Consider the following 11,766-nt stretch of genomic DNA (forward strand, 5'->3'; position numbering starts at 1 on the left):
AATTCGTCACCACATGCATTCCACTTTCCGCTACAAACTCGACTTTAGACCCCAAATTTTACCACATCTACAAGAAAAGCATAGTCCACCTCCCATAAATTTCAAACTCTCTCTATCTCTCTCTATGCGGCCAAAATCAAAATCTTGACAAGCTACATAACAAACAAACTTCCATGGAACTCCTCCGTATAATATAGACAAGCTATAGGTGGATCGAAACCTACCAATAACCGATCCACACAACACACCTCCACAGTCCCTCACCATAAAGTTCGCTATACCTATCTATTTTCCTTGTTTTCCCAACCATAAACAATCACCGTTTCCGTGTATCTTTCCCTCAAATCGAGATAAACCCATGAGAATTTCAATCTGCAGAAGTTCTTCCTTGATAACTTTTTAATTTTCTTGTCGCTTCTATCGTAGTTTCAAGTGTTTGAGAGAGTTGAAGATGAGAACAGGAGGTTACACTCTGCAACAAGGTTTAACTGCAGACGCAGCGAGAGTAGTGAACCAAGCCGTAACCCTTGCCAGGTGCCGCGGCCATGCCCAAGTGACTCCCCTCCATGTGGCAAACACCATGCTTGCAGCTTCCGCTGGCCTGTTTCGAACGGCTTGTCTTCAATCCCACTCTCACCCCCTCCAGTGCAAAGCCCTAGAGCTCTGCTTCAACGTTGCGCTTAACCGCCTTCCAGCATCCAGTGCTAGCCCCATGTTGGGCACCAATTCCCAACATCCTTCCATCTCCAACGCCTTGGTTGCCGCATTCAAACGCGCGCAGGCTCATCAACGACGTGGGTCCATTGAGAATCAGCAGCAACCCCTCTTAGCAGTAAAAATAGAATTAGAGCAACTCATAATATCCATCTTAGATGATCCTAGTGTCAGTAGAGTCATGAGAGAGGCCGGGTTCTCTAGCACCCAGGTGAAAAGTAATGTAGAACAAGCTGTGTCGTTAGAAATATGTTCTCAAACTCCTTCTCTAAGTAGCAAGTCTAAGGAAAGTAATCAATTAGTCCTCCTCCAGTCTCAACCAGTCGGTCATAGTGGAACAAAAATAGACAAACCAGCGGTATCAGATCTAATTAAGAATGAAGACGTTAAAAGTGTCATAGATCATTTGATGAACAAAACAAGGAAAAGCACTGTGATTGTAGGAGAGTGTCTTGATAATCTTGAGAACACCGTTAGAGGAGTGATGAACAAGGTTGACAAGGGAAATGTTCCTGAAGCTTTGAGAAAGGTAAATTTTATTCAAGTTACTCTCTCCTCTTTTGGACATCGCTCTAGAGTAGATGTCGAACAGAAACTTGGAGAGCTCAAGAGTGTTGTGAAGAGCCGTTTGAACAAAGGGGTTGTTTTATATTTGGGAGACCTTAATTGGGTTACTGATTATAGGGCTTGTTCGACTGAACAAGGGAGGGGTTATTATTGTCCTGTGGAACACATGGTCGTGGAACTTGGAAAATTGATTTCTGGGATTGGAGAACCTGGGAGTTTTTGGCTCATGGGAATCGCCACTTTCCAAACTTATATGAAATGTAAATCATCAGGTCATCCATCACTGGAGGCTGTTTGGGGTCTTCACCCTCTTACAATCCCTGCAGCCAGCTTGCGCTTGAGTCTGATCACCGCTGACAGGTAAAACATGAGTTGGTAAAGTAGGACATAATTGTGAGCCTTATTTCATACTCAATATATACGCTTTCTTAAATAATTTGGTTTTCTAGTTAATTTTGGTGAAGAACATATAGTCATTTTCTTTTGGGAAAAAAGTATATACTGAATAAATGAGAGGAAGTGGTAAAATTAATATAGAAAAGATCGAAGGTTCCCTTTTACATCCGGTTCCCTTGTTTTTGAATTAACATATGTATATATATACATGCAAAACAAAATTGGTAAATCTCATTTCAAGCTTTTCTTTTTAATGTTTCTTTCCTTCAAATTATAGTTGTGCAAATTGGCGGAGCTGTAAGTGCTGAAATGTTCAATCAGCTAGTCACTGAATGTCATTTATTATCAACTTTTTGTCTCCAGTATCGACCTACAAAGTCAGTCCACAAACAAGAAAGCTGAAAATGGAAATAGCTCGCTACTGCTTGAAGGTGGGCAGGAGCAGCAGCCGCACCTTGCCTGCTGCACCGAATGCTCAGCAAAGTTTGACATGGAAGCTCAAAGCTTGCAAAGCAGTACTTGGAACAGTGTCTCCACTACTTCAAGCCAGCTTCCTGCATGGCTCCGACAGTATAAAAATGAGAGCCAAGGATTTATCTCTAATGACCAGGTTTTAACTTTTAATCGCTTCTCAACCTCCTAAACATCGTAAATACATATAGTTCACCATTAATGCATTATAAAAGTTGAAAACTAACTTTTGCTTTTGCCATTATCACGTTATCTTTCTACCAGAACTATGTCCCAGTCAGAGATCACCTTTGCAAAAAGTGGAACTCAATTTGCAGTTCAATCCATAAACAGCCCCATTCTTCTGAAAAGACCCGCACATTCTCCTCTTTGTCACCTTCTTCATCCACTTCATGTTTTTCACATGACCGTCCGTACCCTAATTTGCACCAGATTATCCACCATGAGTGGCCGGTGGCTGAACCCAAAAAGTCGTGGAGGCACCACCAAATATGGATTTCTGAAGATTCTAACGTGACTGTTGAGCCAAGATTAATAATGGGCATTCCAGAGAACGGGGATTCCAAACAGCCGTTTTCATCAAATCCTAATTCAACCCCTAATTCACCTTCTTCCAGTGAGGTCATGGAGACGGAGTACAGCCACAGGTTCAAGGAGCTCAGTGCGGCAAACATGAAGACCCTATGCAGTGCATTGGAGAAGAAGGTTCCCTGGCAGAAAGATATAATCCCTGACATTGCAAACACGATCTTACAATGCAGGTCCGGCATGGCAAGAAGAAAAGGGATGGCGAGAAACAATGACGTCAAAGAGGAAACCTGGTTGTTCTTTCAAGGTGCAGATACGGAAGCCAAAGAAAAGATTGCTGGGGAATTGGCTAAGCTTATTTTTGGCTCTCAGAGATGCCTCATTTCGATTGCAATGAGCACCTTTTCATCCACAAGAGCAGATTCTACCGAGGATTGCAAGAACAAAAGATCCAGAGAGGAACAAAGTTGCAGTTATATCGAGAGGTTCGCCGAGGCAGTTTCCACCAATCCTCATATGGTCTTCTTAGTCGAAGACGTGGAACAAGCAGATTATTTCTCTCAAATGGGTTTTAAGAGAGCTATCGAAAGAGGAAGAATTTCCAATTGCGATGGTGAGGAAGTTGACCTTAGCGATGCTATCATCATTTTAAGCTGTGAAAGCTTCAGCTCAAGATCCAGAGCCTGCTCTCCTCCTATCAAGCAAAAATCAGAAGGGTCTGAAGATCAGAAGGGCGCTGCACTGGAGGAGATAAGCCCTTGCGTGTCTCTGGATTTGAATATTTCCATTAATGACGATTGCGCTGCTGATCAGTCAATCGACGAAATTGGGCTTCTCGAGACCGTTGATAAACGCTTTTTTTTCAAAATCCAGGAGTTATGAAAAAAATGATTTGTAAAGGAAAAAATCTGGAGGAGCATTTCATATCGGGTAGTCATGAGGTTTCTTCTTCTATCTTCATTTTTTTTTTCCCTTAGTTTTACGTCTTTAGATTGTCAGAGAAAATTTCCTAGTGTTGGAAACTATGTAAAATCACTACATGTATATTAATACAATATCTATGAACTTTGTCTGATACTGATGGTGGATTTCCATTATCATTTTGTTCCCGTTTGTGCGTGATCATGAGGTTTTTTGACTTGGGAGCAGACTCATGAATAGCATTTCAAAGTGTACTTTCTTCACGTGCACTTCCTTTCCTATATAATTTTCCTTTTCATAAGATTATGATCTCTAGCTAGTTTGTGGAAAAGTTTTTCACATTTATTTATAACAGATCGATGCTTTTTCCTTTTTGATCGATTATTTTGTGTTGATAATTAGAGCGTGAAGTGTTTCCTCCAGTTCATGCATGGACTCAAGTCCAACAGTACTGTTAGTGCAACCAGCAGTACCAATGGGTAGCCTGAAATTGGTCAATCGTCAATTTAAACAAAAGAAACGAAAAATCAACCCCAAAGCGGTAACAAGCTTGATGTACGCACAAGGTTTTCATGATCCTTCACTCATGATGATCATGCTGAGAAAATTTAATGAACTTTTTTGACATTTGTAGACAATCGGGAATCTCGAATTTATATAGACACTTTCCAAGATGGAAATTCTTAACAACCAAGGATATATTTATAGAAATCATTTTTCCTCCTGAAAATCGGATAGAGGACTTGGACTACATGAGAACGTAGTTTTCATGACCGGGCCCGCACAACACTAATGAGATTATCATAATCTAGCAGCTGCGCTAGCATACGCGCGCACAACATGATGTCGAGAATATATGAATCACAGATCAAACATTCCCAAAAAAATGTAGTTTATGACATTATGTATGTTAATATTACTCCTTAATTAGACGTTCCTCGTGTACAAATATATATATATATATATGGCGTCTCTGTAGTTACGTACGTTGTGCTTCCATCGAAGAGTGTCATGATATGTATCTTTCAACGATCCATAATTAAGACGCATGCACTCTTGATCATATATATAAGATTCGATTATACACCGTAATAGCTTTTACTAGGAAATTAAGCAGGCCAGCACAACATTATAATATGGACATATATATATATATATATATATATATAACTGCATGATGTGATAAAAATGTCGACGTACATTAATGTATAAGTTCTTAATTAATCAAAATAAAGGGAAGCAAATTAAAGTTACGGTATAAATACTATGTTAATAGGCGAAGGCAAGCTAGCTATATATGGTCATGAGCTTGCTCACGTTCTTGGGCAGATGACCGGCCAGCTAGCTAGCTAATTCTTCATTTATCTGAAAGATATCATCTGTTAGCTTCTATAAAATAATCATCGAGGCTGGACTGGGTTTGCGGCACTGGGAAAAGTTTTGTTGCTGTTCAATAGCTAGCTAGTATCAGTCATGTGCTGCATGCCATGCATGTAATTTAATGTCCTGATCACTCAAAATCTAATTAATAATTCGAGACGGAAGGCATCATTTGTATATAGAGCATCTGGCAACTGATCTCTGTCAAAAATAGATTGAACATGCCTTCAACTTTATTCCACTTGTTTCTTGTCGCAACAAAACTCACTCACTACAAGCTGCATGCAGGTATCAATTTGCCAGCTCTCTCTCTCTCTCTCTCTCTATATATATATATATATATATTTGTTGGCATCCGTTCTTGAATTCTTCTTGTCTAGAATAGTACTATATGAGGATGATCCTTATAAATTAAGCCTCAATGGCATTCGATCTACCAAATGTTATATATAATTAAGAAGTACTTGGCTATACGTGGTACTTACTTCAAGATGAAAAACTATATATATGGACTTGGAACCGTCAAGAGTATATTATCTTCGATCTGCTGGATCACTTACTGTTAGTACTAAAAAAGTATATACTAATCTACTCTCAAAACAGATAAGAAATTACAAAGATTTGGTGGGTCTTTCAATAATTCTCTTAGCTAGAGATCATCTAGCAAATTAAATAATTAGCTTAATTATTGCAATTGTGGCAGTACTTGATCTTTATTACATCTTATTTTTGCTTTTTATATATTTTTCTTAATTTTCTATTCAATCGTGTCATTTTCGCTGAGATATTCACATTAAAAAGGTGATCTTAGAACAGTACAGTACTTCAATTTTTTGCCAAAAAAAAAAAAAAGCTGTCAGCGTTATTGATTGCGCGCTGAAAATACTGCTTCATTTAGTCACGATAGTTTCCATTCAAAAATTCTGCAGACAAATTAAAGTTTTATAAATTAAAAGAGTACGTATATATAAACGTCACACATATATACACACGCACACGCATTAATATGTTCATATATATATATATAAACTTCTATGCATTCTTAACTCTCTCTCTCTCTCTCTCTCTCTCTCTCTCTATATATATATATATATATTATGTATACACACACACATGCATATATACTATATATATAAAGGTATGTATGTATTGCACTCGTAGTAGTACTGTCCCTGTGTGGGAGCGGGTTGTGCATGTCCTCGGGCAAAATACTACGTACACCTTTAATTGGATAGTAATATTGCTCCATATGACACATGAAAAAGGAATTTTGGGAGTGGAATAAGGTATGATCCGTAACGTAAGGGTTGTGCAAAGGAGAAGCAACTTTTCTCTTTAGAAGCTGGAAGAGCAAAATCTTCCCTAACAAATATCAAAAGAGCACTACTTTTCATGCTTTGTGAAGCGTTTGTTAAAGAATAACTTTTCTTTCTTTGATTTTCGTAACCCCAACATTCTCATCTTTGGAAAGCATTGAAAAGTTGCGGTATGAGGTGCAAAATCAATAATTAAAGTTAAAGGAAAAAAAAGGGATTAAGAAAATCATAGATGAGCATCTCTTTTTTAAACCTTAAAGATGTTGCTACTTTAGAATCACAAAAAGCTCATTATCTTCTCTACCAGTCGTCTACTTTAACTAAATTAAAACCATCAAGCATAAGTAGGGAATTTGTCGTTTCTGGCTTTTCAAAAGCTGATCACTACGTGTTTGTGGAATTTAAAGCATCATGGAGGCCGACTAGTTAGGTGGGCTTTGATGGGTTTGGATCTCTCTCTCTCTCTCTCTCTCTCTCTCTCTCTCTCTCTCTCTCTCTCTCTCTCTCTCTCTCTCTCTCTCACGTACACACACACAAACTATATTTTAAATCCAGCTAAACAATACTATATTCTCTTCTACTTTTTACTCATCTCTTTTGTAACTTTTCTCCCATCTATCATGAATGGGAGAAGCCTTGCTCTATCTTAATTAGACTGGTTTTCCTTAATTTCTTTTTTCAACTAGTTGTTTCGTTTTTATTTTTTATTATCTTTTTTTTTCGTTTTAAGATTTCTTCCCGATGTTTACTTGCTTAGGTGGCGTTATTATAATATTATTAGTTTGGAAAAGTAGTCTGCGAGAGTTCTTATATATAGATATATATATATATACACAATATATATCTATACAAGTGAGTATATATATATTAATTGTGGTTGTGAAGTCTAATCACGCATCACGTGTAATATGCGCGTGAACTGCCCATAATTATTCCATATTGAGTTTAGATTGTTGTCTTCTAACATTGTACTTTCAAAATATGCTGTTCTTTAGAGGAAGAAAAGGATTTCCTCGTAATGGTTCGCTAATATAGTTGCAAGGACATGAAAAAAGAAACATTGTGGAGAATATGTAATGGTTGGGTCAGATGCACCAATTGATGCCATTCATTCAACCTTTAGAATTAAAAAAATATGTGAGAAAAATAAAAAAATAAAACTAGATTTTAAACTTCTCTCACAAATAAGCTCTTCCAATATTTTTAACAGCATGAAAGGAGTGTATTCCACGCCAGTTTGCAAGTAGAATGATTCTATATATGTGAGACATCTAGTATGAGACAAACTAAATCAAATACTCTAATAACTTTTCACATTTTATGATTAATTTTTTGTACAAATCATATTTTCTTATGATCTTCCGTTTTCAGTATGCATGACTGCATCAAGAGCATTGGCAAAAGGGTTCTTTTCGATCGTATGAATCCTAGATACCTCGGGTGTAAAATTAACCAAATTAGTGGTCGACAAAGTTCTGCTCACTCCAACTTGAATTTGAAGTTTTGCATGCAGACAGCTCCCACCGCCTATTTAGCCCCATTTCCCCACCTTTATAGTAGTCTCGGTGGGGTTAAAAAACAAAAAAAGAAAAAAGAGAGCTTTTAAAAGAGAGGTTGGGGACGAGTACAAAGGAATCATATGACTTTAGTTTAAGTTTGTTTCTGAGAGAGTTTTGTGATTGATTATCTGGATGATATCCCTCATCATGTCATATATGCACGAAACATGAATAGTTCTTGTTATAATTATAATTTGATCGATGTGAGAGGAGTAGCTAGGATGGAATCTAATTTTTTCCCTAAAAGCAGGAAGATATATGCAGGAAGAGTAAAGTATATAAAAAATATAAAGGTATAAAAAAATGAGTTAATTCTAAAAAGTTGGCAACTCTTTTTAGAACAAAAGTAGTCTCTTTTTCACTCCTCATGCATGGCTGTAATTTAACACCTTCGATCTTACTGGGGTTAACTCTGATATATTGCACGCATCTTTTTGCACATTCGGATTGCTCACCTTTTTTTGCTCTTAGAAGATTTCGTATATAGCAAAAATAGAAAAAAGTTGTTTGGCCTCATAGCTAAATGAACAACAAAAAGATATACGAGTGGTGATAAAGGTTCCAAAATAGATCGACCAATGCCATCAACGCATCATGCAGCCACCGAAAGGCATGATGCACTAGCTATATAATATATTGGAACCCATATTGATCGATCAGTTTAATTATTAATGTATTGATGTTTAACGTACATACCGTCTATCTACTTGTACGTACCACACCAAATTAGTCAAAAAGTGGGCTAATTTCTACATCATGTTTTGATCACCTGATAATGTTTTAGAAATTAAAACTACAAGAAAATTAAGCATTTATGATAAATTATTTGTGACGAAAATGATTATTCGTGACGAAAATAGCTCATTTCAACAAAAAAAAAAAAAAAACGAAAATAATTAGCAGTAAATAAATAGTTTTCTTCTAATGAAATTTAATATGTTTATCATTTAATTGTAATTTTTTTTCTTAACTATATAATTCATGGCCCAAGCATTTTGAAAGTTTGTTGTAACAATCCCTGCTGTAGTATATACTATAACATAAAAATTTTATGTGCAGTTACTTTTATGTTTTCTTTGCGTATTCTATTAATGTGATTATCTGCGTTATTTTTTTAATATAAAATAACTATTTTAACTAATTATATCAATAAATTGTATATATAAAAAATACACAAAAATATTATATACAGCAGAATTGATATTAATATACGTTGTCTTAGTGAACATGAAGATCTTAAATTAATTGATCTGTGCTTTATTGATGGGGCCAATGAGCTTATTCTCACTTACCCAGCTTATTGTATAATATTTTTCCTTTTCCCAGTAAGAGCCATTGCGTTTCCTTTACTTTTGGAAACCTTTTCAAACCACCACCACCAAATGAATACCTAATTAACTTTTTGGAAATCTAATCATATATGATGACCTTTCTCTGATGTGGGTTTTCATCTGCTGCCTCTTCGATGATCAAATAATACTGGGGAGGCTTATTTCGAAACTTTCCTTTAATTAATTTCATATATGGTTGGGGAGGCTTCAAGCCTTTTAGGATGGCCAATGGCCATGGCTCCATCTTAGACATGAGTGGATCCAACAGTACTGAATAACAATCCTTTGATTCTTCCCCACTGTCTCTTAACAACTCTTTTACGTAACTTAAGTGGAATCAACGTACGTATTAATTGATGACGATCTTCTCGATCCTTCAAGATTGCCTAATTAACAATTAAATTAACGAGCCTTAGCTTGGGAATCTGCAAATTTCTGAACAACCAAACATAGCACAAGAAAATTTTGAAAATTTTCTAATTAAGCCATCGCCGATAATCTACGTACGCACTGCTTTTTATTTTATTTTTTTAAGTGGCTTCAGCAGACAAAGATTATAACAACGGGATTGCACCCCTTTCCTAGCTAGTTCTGATTTTGAACAAACAAAGACAAGCTGCAAGGCCCATAACAGGAACTGTTTTTGATTAGAGACCCACCAAAAAAGGATCGTGCTAGGATTGTTGGCATCTGGAAAAGACAACGATTAAGACAAAGTTTCCACACACCTTGAACCTTTTGCAGACTTCAAGAAAAGGGGAGCTAACAAATGGCTCTTTTGCACAAGGTCACTGTCGATCTATTTCTTCCTCTTTACTTTCTCTTATACAAATGAGTTCCTTTTTTGGTTTTTATTTTTATTTTTTCTTCTTTCCCTTCCCTTCTGCATAAAAGTAAGGGAAATCTCAGATCTAAAAGTCCCTTAACAATCTGTAGATAGATATTCCCCAGCTATAGTTTCGTCTCTCTCCTATGCTTTTTATGGATTTATCATTTGAAAGTAATGAGATTGAGGGATCCAAGGAGAGAGTACTTTCATGTGCTGCTGTTTCAGTTATGGGTAAGAGAGAGAGAGAGAGAGTGAAGGAGGTACAATCGCCATGATCGATGTTCGTTTTGGTTTTTGTGTATGGATCTGTGGGCCGGTCGGGGTGGTGATGCTCTTTGCTATAAAAAAGCTCGGTCAAAAAGGAGAGGAGGAATGCTCACTCGAATAAGCCTGAGAATATATGTGTCTGAGCGATGATTGGATTTTGGAGCTTTTGATGAACGTTACGTCGTTTTCCAAAAGCATGTAATTATACAGAGAGAACAAGATAAATTAGAGCTAGCCAAGTAGTACTACATCTCTGAACGCCATCGGAATATACGAATATGGCATTTTGGAAATCATACTTCGCGAGCACGCGTTGTAATACTACGCGTGTTTTGCATGTTTTACTGCACAATGTCTCATTTGCAAACTTTTGTCATATTTGTGTAATGAACTTCGAAATTCAAAAATCAATCAGAGTCAATGAACTTGAGTAACAAAGGGAACGTATAATATTGATATCAATCCCATATATATATATGAATAAGAGATATTTACTCATGTGTATATATATATACAAGCGCACAAATTATAAAATATCGGACGAAAAACATAATTATTCTACATTAATAAGTACTAGTACGTCTATACACATAATATAATACCATTAATTAGCAAGTTCGATCATATTAAGATTTGATGACGAATGATATATATTTACAGTTATGAGTTTGCAAGTGTTATACAATCATTTAAAAAAAATAAAAAAATATAAAATTTATATTAAAAAATAATTTTTTAATAATAAATTTTATTTTTTTCAAAATGATTATATAATGTTTATATACTTTACCATAACGTGTAACATATTTTCATATTTTTTAGCCCATTTTGATTTGGACCTGGTCTGTTTTTACTTCGTTACTTTCCGGTCGTCTTGTCGGCCAGTCTGAGCCCACATTTACATGAGCAACTTCCAACCTCAACCCAGAAGATCCAGTACCTAGCTATAAATCAGATGTGGACTTATACATGATAGAGGAACGTTGTGATGACTGAAATAAACAAACCCAGTTCATGCGTCCATAAGGCTAAGGCATGCAGTTAGTAAGGCTATACTTGAATTCGTAGTAAGGTACTGAAATTAACCATTGGGGCGTTGCTAGGCCTAAGCTTAAGGAATGACGTATACGGTATATATATACACATAGCAATTAGCTAGCATGGACCAGACAGACATAATTAAATTCATTCTTGGGCCAGGCTTCAAACGTTTACAGGCCTAGGTACCGTACCATAATATTACTGATCTGCTAAAGACATTAGCGTAAAGCTAGAACCTCACAAGGCGTATAAATCCTTTTCACAAGTCACAAGCTGGTGGTGGGTTATATATACGGACGGACAGTTTACCTAAATCATGGCCAGAAACATAGAAAGTTGCTTTTCTTCCTCTCATCTTATCTGTATCTCCAAGACTCATTAATTTAAAGAGTTTAACTAATTCCTTATAAATCACCGTCAAATTATATGTGATATATATATATGTT

General features: G+C 36.3%; 1 protein-coding gene across 1 annotated transcript; it reads left to right on the forward strand.

Annotated features, from left to right (window-relative positions):
* LOC122279972 (protein SMAX1-LIKE 3-like) lies at nucleotides 1-3,785 on the forward strand. The gene is made up of 3 exons (XM_043090897.1): nucleotides 1-1,641; nucleotides 2,041-2,287; nucleotides 2,413-3,785. Exons 1-3 carry the CDS (start codon nucleotides 452-454, stop codon nucleotides 3,556-3,558), a joined length of 2,583 nt encoding a protein of 860 aa, XP_042946831.1. The 5' UTR covers nucleotides 1-451; the 3' UTR covers nucleotides 3,559-3,785.
* The last annotated feature ends 7,981 nt before the right edge of the window (nucleotides 3,786-11,766 follow it).

The sequence above is a fragment of the Carya illinoinensis genome, chromosome 10 (assembly GCF_018687715.1).
Source record: "Carya illinoinensis cultivar Pawnee chromosome 10, C.illinoinensisPawnee_v1, whole genome shotgun sequence".
In the NCBI taxonomy this organism is placed as follows: Eukaryota; Viridiplantae; Streptophyta; class Magnoliopsida; order Fagales; family Juglandaceae; genus Carya; species Carya illinoinensis.